Source organism: Dermacentor silvarum, chromosome 8, assembly GCF_013339745.2.
Source record: "Dermacentor silvarum isolate Dsil-2018 chromosome 8, BIME_Dsil_1.4, whole genome shotgun sequence".
Lineage (NCBI taxonomy): Eukaryota > Metazoa > Arthropoda > Arachnida > Ixodida > Ixodidae > Dermacentor > Dermacentor silvarum.
The window spans coordinates 26,609,236-26,626,725 of NC_051161.1; the positions used below are offsets into that span (position 1 = coordinate 26,609,236).

The window sequence follows — 17,490 nt, forward strand, 5'->3', positions numbered from 1 at the left end:
AAACTAATCAATGAAGAGGATGAGTAAGCGACGTAAGAGCGTGACTCAGCGAATTAAAAAGGATGAATAAGCGAGGTAGGCTAAGCGAATTAAGATGATGAGTAACAGAATGAAGAGGGATGACTAAGCGAAGTAGACTAAGCGAATTAAGGGGGATGTGTACGTCACGTGTCCGTCTTTAATGCATCGGAACTTGAGCTTTCGCCTTCAAGTCGTCTTAGGGATAACATAAGAGACCCTGTGAATTTATTATATTATTATTTTTAGTTTACACATGTCAGAACCACGATATGATTATGAGGCGTGCCTTAGTGGGGGGACTCCGGATTAAATTTGACCACCTGGGGTTCTTTAACGTGCGCTGAATGCCCGCGCCACACGGGCGTTTTTGCATTTCGACCCCATCGAAATGGGGCCGCCGCAGCTGGGATCTGATACCGCGCCTTCGGGCTAAGCAGCGCAACGCCAAAACTACTACGCCACCATGGCGGGTTAGAAAGGCTTACCGCGAGACCAAATCCGATTTCTCCTTTAATTAAGACGCGCGTGACACGCAGAAATGCCCTGATTGCGGGTTTGGCTGCACCGATGTGAAGAAAATGTGTTGCATTTAAACGAAAAAAGGTCAACTTCTGACTAATGTTCGCAGCAGCTTTTGTTTTTATTGAGTTCTCAAAGCTTTCATAAATATCACATTGCTGAACCCATCCGAACGAATTCCATGTAGTTCACAGGTTGCTTACAGCATTTCTGCTCTTCGCGTGCAATGTTATCGCGTGGGTTCAAGGTTCTCCAGGAAAGATAACATTGCACGGAATTCACAGTAAGAAAGACGAGGAAAAAAAAAGCATGGATGTTCGTTAGTTTCGAAAACACTTATTGGCTTATTGCTCCGAATGTGCACTATATACAAGTGGACTCCTGATTAAATTTGACCAACTGGGGCTCTTTAACGTGCGCTCAATGCCCGGCCATTGAGCGCACCAAGATGTAAAAATATGCAAATGCCACGTAGCTCGACTGAACGAAGGTAATGTTGTTTGCCGTCGCTTGGAGTACCCATATTATCTTTTGCATTCCGCCTAATTACCTTATTAGCCTTAATCAATTAATCAACTTCTCAAGTATTATAATTACTTGAAAAGTGTTCATGATAAAATTGTAGAGAAACACGAAAGATACAGCTTTCTGTTGCTCAATAAGTGCTACATAAGGGTGTTTTTCCGAGCGTGGAAGAAGCCCGCGGACACACGCAAAGTTGCCGCGCGACTGGACGCTCGAGACACTTTGCATGGATTCACAAATATAGACCACACCGTCGCACGCCGGCCTTCCCCGACGTCCTTCCCCGACGTCTTTCACCGACACCCTTCGCCAACATCCTTCGCCAACATCCTTCACCGAACACCATTCACCGACAGCTTTCGCCGCGCGAAAAACCGTTGCGGAACTGCCTCAAAAGCATCGCTGTAAAAAGAGACAATTCAGCCGCGCTCAAAGACGCACGACCACGGAACTCGCGCAACAATGCCATCGCCTGCAGAATCCTTTCTTGGAAGGCTTGCGATGTGGAGGGAGGGGAGTGTTCTTACCAGTACAAGGTTAACGTTGCTTGGTAAACAAGAGCAAATGCTTCATTAAGTATACCTACCTGTCACAAACAGGGTGTCACAACCTGATGTAAGAGTTGCATTATGATGTTTTACGTGCCAAAACCACCATCTGATTATGAGGCACGCCGTAGTAGGGGACTCCGGATTAATTTGGACCACCCGCGACGTGGCGGAGCGGCTAGCTAGGCCTTTCTGTCCTGACGTGGGAGCGGCCCGCTACGTGCTTAGTGCACGTTCCGAAGGACCTCCAATAAAGTTTTTCCATTCCATTTCTACTCCATACCTGGGGCTAGTCCTCTTTCCCATCGCTCAAGCGACACTTAACCCACCGTTTGCCTGGTGAAAAATCAGTTCGCGAATGTCACCGCAAGGTCACTGCCAAGGGCACCGCCAACATAAGACACCTAAGGGTTTTTCGCCTTAATAAAAAAGTAAGCAAGTGTTACACGTTTGTGAAACGTGAAGGCGAAAGGCTGCAAGCGACCGCGAGGGTATGGGAACGCTGGCATGATCAGCGGCATCGGAGCCAGCTGGGAAGAAGACGAACGCGCGAGCAGTGGCGCTTTTTGAACATTCACCTTTTAGTTAGTCTGGCTGCTCGCTCGCACAGTAATCTAGTTATTGGAACATCTGCTTTAGTTTTTTTTTTTGTCTTTTACTTTGCGTTTATTGTTTTCAAATACGAATTTTCTTTAGCATAGCCACTGCCACCCGATTCTTGGCCTATCCCCCTTAGTGGGTGTGAGCCATCATCATCATCATCATCATCATCATCATCATCATCATCATCATCAGTGGCACGAGCTAGTCTCTGTGACCACGTGCCGTGTGCAATCAGGCACGCACTAGGCACACCTTTAATAAGCCACAACCGTTGAGCAGCCGTGGCTTCGGCGAAGCGTGCTCATCTCACACCGCGGAGGCCCTGGTTTGATTTCCACCCAGACCGGAATTTACCAAATTTTCTTTTCTAAGCCACTAATTTACTTTGTTTACAGGAACCTCCCTGAGAAAGATGACATCAATCCGAGCATTTTTAGACGTGTTTTTACTCTTGGCGGCGTCAGCCATTTCTCGTCATGGCGCAGTTTCGCCAAGGTCACTCTAAGGTCACCGCGAGGGGCACCGCCGACATAGACACTTAAGGCTTTCGTCTTAAAAAGTACTTTACGCGGATCAGCATTCCGAGAAAAACAATTCAGACGACCACGTGCTACGGAGTGCCTCAATGGTGAGATTCAACTATCTCAACACGGAGCCAGAGCTATATAGTCCTTTCACGAAGCAGAGCTGATAAAAACGGTAAGCAATCACTGTCAATCTGGCGAGTTCAGGGTTACCCTGCAGATAACCGGAATCGAGAAGAAATGGACTAATTTTGACATTGAAAATCGAACATTAAAAAATAAACATAAAAAAAGCAACATCAGCCTTAATTCCACGCTGTGAAAGTAGATGTACTGCAGCGATACTGGTGCGGTCGTTAGCGAAGTACCACAGGCGACGTACGTCACGCGCACGTGTGCGGAAGTGCAGCATGCATCCTCATTCTTCTGGGCCGTCCGCCAAGCGCCTTGTTGAACTAAATTAATGTGTAAAAGTAATTTGCGCCAGAAAATGCGTAAAGTATGACTAACACGCAAGCTGCAGACATGATAGCTTCGGATTGTTATTGGAATATACGCGAAGACGTGAATCTGCTACGCGGAAAGTGAAAGACGAAGCCCTTTTCCAGCTGCCGTTTGAAGAGCGGCCGCGGCCGCTAGGTGACGGTACCGTCCTCATTCTTGAAGGCGCGACTACGTCGTTGAAATAATTGCATTTCTCAAACTAAAATGAGTCAGAAAATTGGCAAAGTACTAGTTAAACACAACCTACAGGCATGATAGCATCGTACTGTAATTTGAATATACTCGAAAACATAATTCTGTTACGCGTAAACTCAAACACTTTTTCCAGCAGCCGTGTTTTGGGTGAGCACTCGGCGAAAAATCCCGGCCAACTAAAGAGGTTAACAGCTTCGCCGTAAGAAAATAAAGCTTTCGTAAACAATAAATTTCTCGGCTTGCTTGCGAGGCGCGATCAACCAGATAAAGTAACAACGTCGCACGCCCGTCGGTCCACTAAAGTACAGCGTACTAGAATTCTAGTACACTGTACCTAAAGTCCCTATATAAGAAAAGTACCGCCATCTACTCTTTCCTCCGCAGCCTCCTCTCCTAAAGCCGCTTGCGTTTTTCTTTACTTTTTGCTTGCGAAAGCCAAGTCGACGGTGGCGCACCTAGAAAGTCTACGTTGAAGCTAGAGTGTACCATATTCTAGTACACTCTAGTTGAAGCTAGTTGAAGCTTTCAGGCCGAGCGCGCGCCGCCGCCGCCGCCGGCGGCTGCGCAGAGGACTTTCAACAAGGCTCTGAGGCGGAAAAAAACTAAATATAAAGAAGTGAAAAGCGCGCGCTATCATCGTCCAATCGGAGATACAGGAGAGAGAAGCGGCGTTTATCAAAGGATGGCGGTACTTTTCTTATATAGGGACCTTACGGTCCACTGGCGACACCTGCTGCCTATCGGCTGTACGACGCAACTTCAAGATAGAAAAGTTTTTTGACTCTCGTTGGTATGTATAGCAACCGGCGCTTCGCGGGAAATCGGAAATGATTGAGTGACGCGCGAAAGTAGGTCACAATGGTGAAGGGAGAGTGCATCGCCTCGACGGAGCAGATTAGGTGGCGTTGAGCAGATATACAGCGACGCGACGCCGTGTGTTGACGCTGTTGTCTGGTTGCTTGTGTTATCCGCGCGTTCCTTGACCGCGCAAGCTCTTGCTCGCGTTCCAACTGAAGTTGCGTCGTCCCGTCGTCACCGGACCGATGGACACGCGCCGCTGCTACTTTATCTGGTCGATCGCGCCTCACGAGGGTCCTCACCTAAAGAGTGTATATCTCACACCGCAGTGCCCAAGACTCAACAGACAAGAAGCGTTAACTATATCAGGAGGCTACAAACAAATTCATGCTTTACTGCGCAGGATCTCGCCCTACGCAACGCCCATTTACTGCAACGTCCGGATTCGAGCTGTCCAGCTCGAATCCTGAGGACCGCTGCTTGGAGGGCGGCCAGAGCCCACGGCCTCCTGGAATGAGCAGGCCGCCCATTTCGGTCGAAGACTTCGCTTGCTCCAAACAATCAAGTTATTCATCATCATCATCATCATCATCATCATCATCATCATCATCATCATCATCATCATCATCATCATCGCCAGTAATTAAATAAGTAAATAAATAAATAAAATGTGCTTGGTGGTCACAATTAGCAACGGCTGTTCCTCAGACAACGCTCTGGGCACGAAGGGTGGCGCCACCCTGTCCACGTCAAAACAAGCGATTAACTGCCGGTAACAATAGCACATGGTCAACGTGAACATTAAAGACACGGAGAAAGAGCACTCCGAGGGGGGACACAGAGACACACAGAAAGACGGAGAACGGGAGGTGCCAGGCGTTCCTGCAACGAGGACTATTCCGTTTTATTGGAGTAATATCAAGTGCCTGATACAACATTTATCAGTGGCGCAATATGCGACACGGCAATATTGTCACGTGGCTGCGACGCTGTGCAAGTGACCAAGCAGTGCAGCTAAGACCAGAGATTAGACGGCGAACTGTCTTGAATGTGTGTGTGGCTTTCCAAGCAAAAGTATACGTACTCTTTCGGCTTCGATGGCGTTAACGACAAGCACGCGTCCGTCAGTCAACCGTTCCAGCTCAAAAGGAACTCGGACCCAAAGCAGTGCCCTACGTCCATAAGGTGCCTCACAACGGCAAGAAGGTGGCAGACATGGTATGGTATTCTGGTGGTTTCTTTAGTGACCGCGAAAGATCGCTGGTATGTGCTCCGGCATTTTTATGCGCTGACAGAAAGCGTGGATGCCCGAAGAAGAATGTCAGGTATTATATGCGAAATCCGCAAGTGGTGTTATTTGCCTGATACCGGCTGTTTTCTGGGAAGGTCTGTAACTGCAGGAGGCGGCGTGAACGATCGAGGACGGGCGCGCGAGCTTTCTGCTGAGAATGATGGAAACGCACAATCGTCTGCGAATTGCACTTCGTGTGAGTGGGAGCCTCGGCCGCGGCGGCCGAATTTCGACGGGGGGCGAAATGCAATAACGCTCGTGTCCCAGTGCATTGGGGGCCCGTTAAAGATCCCCTTGTGTTCAAAATCGATCCGGAGTCCCCTACTATACGGCGTGCCTCATATTCGGATAGTGTTTCTGGCACGTGAAACCCCAGACTTCAATTCAAGTGTGAGCGTATAGGTTTCACTAGATTACACGATTCTCGGCGGAAGCAACGGAAGCGCTGCAAGCGAGCTTTCGGAGGCATTTCATGTCACAAAACTCGGGCTGGGAAATTTTAACCCGAGCAATGGGTACCTTTTAACCGATTTATTAATCGATTAATCGCATTTGTAGATTAACGTTCATAGGCGAAAAAAAAAATAAGAACCGGTGACTAGGCACGATACACGCACTCTGAAGAAAGAAAGAAACTTAGAAGAAAGCTAAGAAACCGTGCTATTTGAATCGACAGTTGCTTTTATTATTACTGCGAGATTTCTCTTCATACTCCTCTATCTAATTCATGCCTGCGCCTTGCTGGAAAATTAAAACACAGGAACACAAGTATTTTACAAGCATCGCGATACGTTCAGGCTCGCTTTCTTTTGGCGGCGCCTTTAGTGCGTCAAGTCGTTGCAACTCTGTCAAAAAAAAAAAAAGTCAAAGTGGGCGGCGTCTATTTTCGTTTTTCTCCACGGCTCCTGATTCGTTCAGGTACCAACGTTCAGTCAGATGCCTCTGGTTATCTCCCATTCTTTTAATTTTCTTTCTTTTTTTTTGCTAAGAAGAAATGCTGCATGCGCGTGTGCTGGACAATCACAAAGGGGAGTGGGAGAACTAAACATGTCGACCGATTTTTCCGCAAGTGCATTGCGCATGCGTGGGCTCAGCCGAAGCTTGCTCCCGCAGGATAAGCGGGCGCGGCGCGTCAATGCCGGCGCTTGCCTGATTTTGTTCATCGGAGCTTACCCGATTAATCGCCAATAAAAAAAAGACAGTAGTCGCGATTAAAGCTTTAATTGATTAATCGATCAATCGCCCAGCCCTATAAAAAAACGCACGGCACAGATTGCATCAAAGATAATGCTGCATCTCTGCTTGGAAGGAGAATCCATTTTTTTTACTCATGTTTGCTTTCTTTCGTCGTAATAAATTGTATGCATGCGCATCATTTTGCACGTGTTCTCTGGTCTAGGCTTCCACTGACTGAAATAGTTCATTTGTGAGTGTATAGCGCCCGTGCTGTCCCATCTTCGTGGTGCCTGGTCTTCGCGGCGGTTCGGCGGTAATTTGCATTCAGGGCGACCAGCTTACGTACGCGAGCAGATTTGCTAGAGAAAGCAGTATACATAGTCTAGCGGCGGCCGATTATCGGCTCGCTCTCTCTCCACGTGTGATTCTTTGACACGTGTTAACCTTTGTCTTATCTCTCTTTCCTCTGACACCGTCCTCGGTGGGCGTTCGACGCCAGTAATGTCCCTAGATATTTTTTTGCTTTCTTTAAAGAGCAGAAAATCTAGGGACTTCATAAAGAGAGAGAGAAAGCGAAGAGAGGGAAGGCAGGGAGGTCAACCAGACGAACGTCCGGTTTGCTACCCTACACAAGGGGTAAGGGAAAGGGGGAATAAAAAGAGGAAAAGAGGAAGAGAGTGAGCATTGTGTGTGCAGCGAGGCACCATGACACCGAAGTCAAGTCCCACAGCTTGTGATGTGCGTTGAAGACATCTGACATGAACCAAGGGCCAGTGGTCGTTGCGTGAATAGGAGGCGGTGGGTGAGCCACGGGGCTTACTCGAGACTTGCAAGCACTGGATTAAGAGTATCCAGTACTTGCACTGCACTTCGTGCTGACGGAGTATGCAGCTTGCTTAACAGTATACGAAGGGTATTTACAAGGGACCGAAGCATCACAACCACTTGCCGGTCTACTTCGGGCAATTTATCGGGAGTCGGCATTCTGGACTCTACCGCGGTGCACTGTATGATTTGATCTGACTGGTGCCGGCTGTGGCATCGGTTGTGGCTCCGCCTGTGGCCTCGGTTGTGCCTCGGCTGTGGCGTCGGCTGTGGCTTCAACTGTGGTGTTGGCTGTGGTGTGGCTGTGGCGTCGGCTGTGGCGTCGGCTGTGGCATCGCTGTGGCTGTGGGACTTTATAAAAAAAGAGCAGAAAATCTAGGGACTTTAGACGCCAGCACTTCCCTGATCTCACATTCTCGGCTTCTGTGACTCGTTATTGGAACACCACGTGTCTCTTGGCTGTGAGTGCACCGTGGAACGAGGCACTGCAGGGCGATTGGCGCCACGCAAGGAATCCCTTTATCGTCACGTGCTTGGCGTTCAGTGTTGATGAGAGCCTACGAGACTCATCGCGTCAGTCGCACTTTGTGACAACGCTGATAGTGCAATCGATCTTGACGGCGGCGGTCGTGAGACAATCTAAGCGAAACACGCAATGAAAAAAAAAAAAAAGTAAGGCCACATATGGAGGATAAGACAGCTGGCAATCTCTGCGTCATGACACACGCTCAAATGCGCGCTCTGTGAAGCTGGGGAGAATAGTACCCGCGGTAACGATACTAGCGCGACATCGTAATTCCTCATGCTATACGGGGACAGCGAGAAGCAACATGGGAGAAGATACTGTGAGTAGGCTTCTGGATTAAATAATTACATAGAGGGAAAGTATAGGATGAAAAGAAAGTCGTTGGTTCCACATATCACTTTTTTTAAATCAGGTTTTTGCAAAAGCCCTCGGGCGCTCTATTTGAAATGTCACGAATCATGAAATGTCGCGGATTGTGTCACAAACAGGCGCGCATGTGCTCTTCGCTTTCGCTATATCAATCCCACCAACTCAAACTATACGGTGTTTGTTAAAGGAGCATTTCAAGCTTGGTACCCTTGCGTCGATCGTCCGACTCGTTCGCATAATTAGGCATCCCTGACCGGTGGAAGCTATACCGAGAACTGTAATACAGGTTAATTGAAGACCACGTGAGTGGATCACTTCAAACCGCCGCTCCTTCAAACATTTGCATAAGCTCGGTGTGCTTTTTCATGTGGCTCCTACACAGGGTGCATCTCTTTTTTGAACTGCCCCAAAATTTTAAGACTAGAGAAATAGAAATCAGGATGGTGTTATTTTCATCATTCGAGTGTCCAGATTGGTAGCCTCTCGATAACTAAGATAACTCTGGAAGTTATATAAACTTTTTAATAATTGGTTGAGCAAATGAGCAACTTGAAGCCTGTTCTCAGTATTACCTAGCGGAGGGAACAAATTTCCACTAATAAGCTCCTGTAAGAGCTAGGCTAAAGAATACTTCGCATTACACTGACGTGGAAAAAACAGCGTTTATGACGTCGACCTCACCGCCCTCGCTGTTCGTCATGTTGCCATGGTCACCACTGGCACGGCCCTGTGAGTGAATATTTCTTTCGATATGGGGCCCGTTGCTGCTGCCTGAAACTTCTCGAAACTTGATAAATTTAGTGTTTGACTAATTTAAAACGCAATGATAGTCAATGCTTATCGACAAAAACCTTCACTAGGCCCGAGAAGCTAGGCGACATCAAAATCCATGACGTCGCGTCGAGCTGGTGCGCGAACTTCACGGCGGCGTCGCCACTAGTCCTTTTTGGCGTAACAAGGCTCTTCTCGCGGTAAGAGTGGCTACGGCTCAAATTGTTTCTGTTTTAAGTGTCCCTTTAATGTGGTTTGTAAGGCGCGAAGTAGGAAGAACAAGGACAGCAGGACAATCTTCAATACAGCCCCTTAAAACCGTGGTTTTTTTCTTTCTCTCTGTTTAACAGCGAAGCTGTTTAAGCCAGCTGTAATTTGTGGTGCGTAGCAAGAAACTACCAAGAAAAATAACTTTCTTGCCGAGACGGTATTCGAGCCCACGTATCCCCGGTCCCAAAGTGAGCGTCGTAACCCCTTTTATGCATGCTCATGATTGAGTTCGAGCGTGGTCGTCTTCGTCCACAGCTGGCGCGTTCGTACGCTCGTGCTCTGCGAGGTGAAGAGGTTTTGCGCGCTATGAGAGCGAGAGAGAGACGTATTCACCGAGGGGGTCTCCTAGAACGTGATGTCGGCATTGGAACGCGGTGTCGGTGTTGCAAGCTGCGCTATGCAACGCGCAGTGACGGCCCTAAGTCCGAGGCGCGCGAAAAGAAATTTTCATCATCATGAGTAATGAGATGAGAAGTTCGCGCGTACTTCAGGAAAATGCTGGGCTACGATCGGCCAGCTTCGCTGTTTCAAGCGTTGCACGGCCGAGTGCAAGTTTTCTTTTTTTGATTCGGACAATATCTTAAGAAATGGCATAGAGCATATAGCTTAATCGGGCATGTTCGGGTGGGTTATCCGAAGAGTAGGACGTTACTGAGTGACAAATTACAATGTCCACATGACAATGCAAGTTAATATTGCTAATTGACTTTAAATTTATTCACTTTAGGGTGTATGTTTCAATTGTAAAATTGAATCCGAGCAGCAATGAAGTCATGCCCGCTTAGCAGAAATCATAAACTAAAACGCCACTTTCGACATATTTCTTCCCAAAATATGCTAAAAATTGCATTAACGTAAAGGTCGAACCATCTCGAACTGTATGACGAACGCATTGCTTTGGGAAACATTTAGCTGGAAAGTCAATGCATTTTGTAACATGCAGACATGAAGGCCGGATATGTCGAAAGTAGTCCTCGTTTTACGATTTCTGGCCGCGGAAACGTGGCTTTTCTATATACTGCTCGGCTTCGATTTTGCCATTGCAATATGTACCCTCAAGTGAATAATTAAAAACATTTTGTAAACATCTTTAATTAGCTACCCGGTCATTTAGATTTCTCGTGAAGGTAAATTCCGCCCCTTCCTTAAATGCGCCCGAAAAGGCGGAACAGCTGTACCTGTCATAAGCGATTATAACACCTGAGTTTGTTAGAACGAAAAAAAAAAAAAAAAAAAAAAAACTAGAACAGGTGCTGCAGTGCTGCGTTTGCGAAAGAAAAAAAAAAAGTCCACATTCAAGAGTGTCGAGATTCAGTGCAGTTCGTTGTTTTTACTTAAAGAGCAACGGGCTTTTCAATTACGCTATTCGAGAAACACGTGCACCAACGTTTGTCAATTGATGATCGCTTTTTAATTTATCGAAATGCTGTTTTGTGAATGCATGAGCCAACCCTTCGATGCGCCGTCTCCCACTGCGCCTTCCACCATGCGAAACGACGTGTGACTGGAATTTGACACACGGCGGAACAGCAGCAGCATTCCGCATCCGCGGCTGTTCGCAGCGCGCTTGCAAAAATGAATGGAAAGTGGCGAAACTAGTGGCGAAACTTAGGCGAAACTACAATGGCGTATACGCGCAGTGCGCGGCGCGGTGACTTAATGAATACGACGTTCTGCTGCTGTGTAAAGGTCACGGGTTATAATCCCGTCCCGTGCACTTAGATTTATATGCTTATTAAGGAACCCCACGTGGTTTTAAATATAATCCGTAGCCCTCCACTACGACGCGTCTCATATATCATCAGCGTTGCTTTGGGACTGTAAACTCCACGAGTCAATGAACGCAGTGCCTATAAAGTGGGCAATACGAACGCGAATCGCTTTTCATTGACGTGGAATTTGCTATCACAAAGAAATGACAGCCATTACTGCGCCCCCAGATGCAGCGAATCTGAAGCTTGAATGATATCTCGCTTTGCGCATGCCCGCTGTTTCTCGTCTTTACTTGCGGCTCAAAGCCGCCACACAATATGCTTTTGTCGCTATTTTATCTTTCTTCTCCCTTTCGTGCTGCTGACCTGACTCTCCCTTTGATGTTCGGTGTAGAAGGTCGCTCTGTGTAGATGCTTCTAATAATAATAATAATAATAAATTGTGAGAATTTTCAATGTAAAGCAATAGCTTCCCGGTATACCTACTGAGTTAGGCTGCTGGGTACGCTTATTTGTTAGCTCAAGGCGCTGAGTCGTGCTCCCTAAAAGGTTGCAGAAAACGGCGCCTCTTCCTCCTCACAATCAGTCTCTCTCTCTCTATTGGTTAATACTATGACGTGTGTAGTCGCTGCAACGTCGCATTACGCCTAGGACCACCCACGTTGGGAACCACATTGAAACCCTTCCGAGGACACATGTCGTGCACTGCAGGTACCAGGACGAGCCCACCACGTCACCAGCTTTGATTACACTGCCTCTCGAATCGGCTCAGTTTACTCGGCCAGACGGCCGTCCACGCAATGTTGGGGGAAGAGCCAGTGGAAGCGTCGCTTTAAAAATTGGTCTTAATGTATCGTTTAGGGTTGTCCGTGTCCTTTCAATTCTCTTGTTCTGCGTGTTCGCACGCACGCACGCACGCACACACATACACACACGCGCGCGCACCGATATTTAAGATAATACGCACGCATGCACACAAAAGTTAGTTATTTGATTTCTGAACCAAACTAGGTGGCCACTAAAGTTGAGGCGGATGGGCTCCACAGGATGAATGGAAGTAATCTTAAGAGCGGCGCAAGTGTCACGTGGTTGGCGATGTCCCCCGTCTGCTGACGGCGTTTCTTCGTTTCGAAGACCCTGCGCCTGACATTTTCTCTGGCGGCGCTACCTAACTTGGTCCATTGAACTTTTTCGCCGATGACGCAGCGTTTTCTCACGGCGGATCCATGGCGAGTTGTGAAACACCGCTAAAGCAGAAAGCTGCCCTGGTTCCACTGCAGGGCCGAGTGAGGGCAGCTATAGATGTAGAGCCTTGGAGTCAGTGGCTCATACCCACCAGGGGATTCGCCAAGAACCAGTGAGTGAGTGAAATGACTTTATTGGAGGTCCGGCGAGGACGCGAACTCGTGGCGCACCCGGCTAGTCCCACGTCGGGACCGGCAGGTCTAGCCCACCAGCCCGGTCGCGGGCACGCCGGACAGCCAGGATTTGCTTGTCTAGAGCGGGGCTACGCAGAAGCGAGTCCCACTCCTCCTTGCTGAACTTGGGGTACCTCGAGCCGCACTCCCAGAGCATGTGTGCTATAGTGTCTGCCCGCACGACGGGCAGGCGTCGTCGCGATATACGTCTGGGTAAACTTCGTGTAGAACCGCCAGACACGGATATGTGCCGGTCTGTAGATGTCTAAGAGAAACGGCTTGCGCCCTATTCAACTTGGGGTGAGGGGGTGGAAAGACCCTTCTAGCAATGTAGAAGAATATAGTAACCTTGTTGTGAGTAGCGGGAGCATCACTGCGGCCGTGAACGGTCGTCTACGGTCTGATGCTTCATTAGTTTCATGGCATCCTGCGTCGAGAGTCCGCGGCATGGAAGCCGATCATGCTGTACGTGTAAAACTCGTTGTCTTCAAGGTACCCGTTGAACCTGTTGAGGACGACGCACTCCATGACCTTGCAGACGCAGGACGTTAGAGAAATCGGCCTAAGATTCTCGATGTTCGGGGCCTTGTTGGGCTTGGGAATGAGCACCGTGCAGGCCGTCTTCCATTCTACAGCAACCACGCCGCTCTTCCAGGACTTGTTGATCTTGTTGGCCAAGAACCACGTATCTGTTGTTGTTGTCATTTCAACATACAACCAGGTATTTCAAACGAGATACTTCAAAAGTGAGAGAGTGCGCCCGTTTGGCCTCGTCGTTTTCGCAGTCAAACGCTCCGCGCCTCTCTGAAGACCTTCTAACTGTTCACGCTCGGGCTGCACGTGCACCGTTGATACAGCACGGCGGCGGCAGCTGGACGGGTGGACGCAGCGCCGACAGCGTGAACGTGACTTAAGTGTTCATATAACTAGCTATCGCAATACGATAACACTCAGGGGTGCTTCTGTTTGCTGTTATGAATAAAACGTTCGTTTTGTATATCTCAGCTGAAACCAGCGTGAATTGAGAAAATGGAACGTTTTTTTTTTCAGCAGCATTCTTTCTTGTGCGCGCTTTGCCTCCATAGACTTCCTCCGTAGACACATGAAGTTGTCCGCATCTATAACATGTTCATAATCAATAATATATGAATCCTTATCTATAAATATATACAATGGTGCATAATAAACGAGGAAATTAAGACGCGCAGAATATACACTACAAGCTCCTCTGGTGCTTCTAGTGAATTATCTATTTTGAAGAAGGCACGTTGAGCGAGGGACGTGTATATGTCCTCGTTTATATCACACCACTGCATAAAATTAAGCAATTTGACGCGTTCGTATGCTTGTGCTCGTCCATACGTGTTTAAATTGTTTCAATGCGCGAGCTACACGAACGAAGAAAATAGTGCGCTGGTTTATCTTGCCTGAAGTCACGCCAGTTCAAGCCAGTGATATGGCGAGCCGCCTGTATCATTACTGAAGACTATAGAATCCACGCCTTGGTGCTCTGATATCGAGAATAAATTTCACGAAGACCACCGTTCAGTCTACATCGCCATTCAGTTCCGGTGAAGTGGGAAGACGGATTAGATAAGCTGACATGCAGGCTACGTGGGTGCCGTCATGTCAGATCGTGACGTATTTTTATTCTGTCCCGGTACCGGAAGACCTAATGACGGGAGACCTAGCTATTAACTGCTGTTGCCGGTAAAAAAAGCAATAAACCCACACTGTCTGAACAGCGGTCAGCCGGATATATATTGCTTTGTCGCTGCACTTTGCAGTGCTCACAAGTCATCGATCCGCCCGGTTAGAATCGTCCTTGAGATCGAGAGAGAATGATTTGTCCGCTTTCTTTAAGAGAGTTCTGGTTGACGAAGGTGGAACTCAACACTGTCCTGACGTCGCTGGCATTGGCCAGCGCCCACGCGGTCAGGTTAGGCTCTTGGAGAGCCGTGTCGGCGACCTCCGATCCCGAAGCCCTTGCACCGTCGGTGATGTTAGAGGCCATCGCCGTGTCGTTGCTGATCGCGTAAGACAGGTAATCGATCACGGGAAGGTGGAATTGCCCCAGCAGATCCGCGTGCAGGGCCTCGGACAAGTTGTAGGTTAGCAGCAGCGACGCGCCTCGGGTGCCGTTGCGAACCTGGCGGAGGTTTTCGGTAACGGCACCGGCTCCTCCGCCTCGCGCGTCGGCGCCCCCGAAGACCGCGGCGATCTTGCTGAACAGGCCCGAGATCATAGCATCAAGGACGGTCATCTTCGTCCGATTGACGTTGCGGTTGATTGCGCGGCCCGGCATAAGAACGTCCATGCTGGCGATAGTGCCTGCGCAAGAGGGAGACAATTGGAGTAATACAGTTTTAGTTATTTCAAATAGAAGTTGTATTTGCTGATTTAACCCGTAGTTTCGCGGGTCGTCGTGTCTCTCACCAAGTAAAGTCGACCGATCCCGGTGACGACGTAATCGAAACTGGGCCCATCTCGGATATTGTGTAATCAAAGGTGGCGACGTGGTGGGCTAGCTGATCCTGTCACCAGTGCGCGAAATGAGTCTTCGCAGTGGTTTGTAACGGAAGGCCGACCCTGGATGCAGTGAAATCAAAGGCGCCGTTTGACCGATCCAGATGATGCTATCTCATTACATTCCCTGAGCTGTAGCGTGCATGTGGACCTAGAGCTGATTTGCATCTTTGTCCCAGCTTGGCGTCGGTGTTTCGCCGAGTAGGCGTAGCGGGGTTCTCTAATGCAGCTGAGGCGCATACAGGAAAAACACGAACAGCCATGACTGTAGCGTGGAGCGTATTAATGTGAAAACATCGGCCATTCATGTTCAGGCGGGAACAGCGCTAGTACATGGACAAAAGTGAAGGTACATATATAAAATGCATCGTTTTCTATGTGCCTTCCCGTTTGCCCGTGTTTTCAGCGCTGTTCTCGCCTGAATAGCGCGGAGGAGCTTGAAGAGAAAGCTTAGGACGACTGAAAGTTGAAAGTTGGTAAAGATTCGTCATAATTGTCGGCGTTTTTGTTGTCCTTGTTCTGCTTGTGTAACTGTTCGTACGCCTGCCCTTCTGTACAATGGGGAGGAATCACTTGCGTATAGTGGCACTGGTTGGTGCGTTAGAAGTGGCGTTCGTGTAGTTCAGTGCGACCGCAAAAGACATTGCCCAACGTCTTAATCGGGAGGTGCAACTGACCATATATGTACGTACAAGGGGCACATATACGCGTTAAACGTTAAGTGCTACTTTTTAGTACTTCTCGATGTGCACACCTATGCTTGCACCTGCACCGCGACACCAACAGCGTCTCGGTTTTGAGGGTGTGATTGAAGTTGTCGGGGGTACGGATATGTTCGAATGTGAAGATTCCCTTCGTTCAAGGTATAAAAAAGTGTCAACTTAATCCATTCGCGCATTGCTTCGACACAAGCGATGTCATCGCATGCTTGAAATACCAGGCATATCTACATCATAACGTAAACGTGACACTCAGACAGAAGGAGAGGTTTATTATGGGAAAAGTATGGGAGATCGGCCTGAGCTATAGTATGATCTGGGCCGCTATCTTGTACGCGTTCGAAAAGCTGACGTTCGGTTTCGTCTCACTCGATTGCCCAGGCCGCGCCGATATCGCGGTCTAGGCCAATCTAGGCCAATCGCGTGAGGCGAAACCGAACGTCAGCTTTTCGAACGCGTACAAGATAGCGGCCCTGGTCGGCTACTCTACGCAGGGAAAGGTGGAATGGGGACAAAAAGAGTGAGAAAAGAAAGAAGGAATGCGTGTATACATGACATGTATACATAACCTAACGTAATACCTAACTTACTGTAACATTACATAACCGGAACACATCAAACATCTACATCAAAAGAAGCTTAGCGTCCGCCGATTCCCATGCGCAGTGCTTGGGATCAAACTAATATTAGTTTTTTTTTTTTCACTTGGCAGACAGCCTCCGACCCGTTCGCTTGCATGCGTTCGCTTACCCTGAGGCGACTAGGGGAACCGTACCTACGAACACCAAGAAAGCGGTGCCAATGCAGAAGCCTATGCTGGCACTGAGAATGTCTTGCCAGAGCTTCCTTTTTGGTGATCGCGTGCGCACCGCTGGTGTGGGGATGGACTGTGCTTCAGCCATGGACGGGCGTCGAGGACTAGTGGACCAGCCGCTGGACTACCGTCTTCTTCTTCCTCTTCGTCATTTGTCTTCTTCCTTGGTTATTGCTGCTGTTAATGATCCATCCGCACCAGTGGCGCAGACTCACCGTGTGGCGTCGCGCAGGAATCGGGCGGTTTGCACAAATACGACTACAGTAAAAGTAGCTTAGAAGATTAAAAACTGTCTTACTGGGGAAAGATACGTTATTATTGCACGGCGTTAATTGTAGAATGGCCATTATACTGGAGTGAATCGAAAATATTAAAAATAACAGTAAATGCATTAAATTTACATTTTCAGGAAAGTATGCGACTCAGTTCATTCTGACGAAACTCTAAACTTGCCGATTTCCGACATGAAAAGTAACAGGGAAATAAAAAAAATCTGCACTTAGCCTTATCGGCGCTTTTCTGATAAAACGTATCGCCAAGTAGCTTCAAACCTGTAAGTGTAAATCCTCTGCCCTTTATCTCGCCCCCACCACGCGTCTGCCTTAGTTTGCCAACACCATCTAAACAGCACTAATTTCAATTTCTTCACTGGAAATTGGCAAAGAAATGCGCTTTTTGCGCAAGTTTGCGAGTGTGCAGACGATTGCGCGTCTTACATCTTAGTTGCAGTACTCAAAGGCGCAAGGAAAGGCGCACCGACCCCCGTCGGTGCGCCACGGGTCGAGTTTGATGTGACTTCGCTATAACGAGGCTCGGCTTATCTTCGAGGTGTTGTT

The 17,490-nt window shown here is 48.3% G+C and overlaps 1 protein-coding gene across 5 annotated transcripts in view; it reads left to right on the plus strand.

Moving 5' to 3' along the window:
• The first annotated feature begins 5,253 nt into the window (after positions 1 to 5,253).
• Positions 5,254 to 17,490, plus strand: part of LOC119462013 (sodium-dependent nutrient amino acid transporter 1-like) — a 34,759-nt gene continuing 22,522 nt past the window's right edge. For 3 of the 5 annotated variants that reach the window (XR_007468306.1, XM_049672208.1, XM_049672211.1), the window contains exon 1: positions 8,270 to 8,374. Coding sequence is in view for 4 of the 5 variants with exons in the window: in XM_049672208.1 (XP_049528165.1) it covers positions 8,360 to 8,374 (15 nt within the window). In the remaining variant the exon portion in view is untranslated. Of the gene's footprint in view, positions 5,456 to 8,269; positions 8,375 to 17,490 lie in introns of those variants that run through there. The other 2 variants (XM_049672209.1, XM_049672210.1) reach the window with 2 other exon arrangements.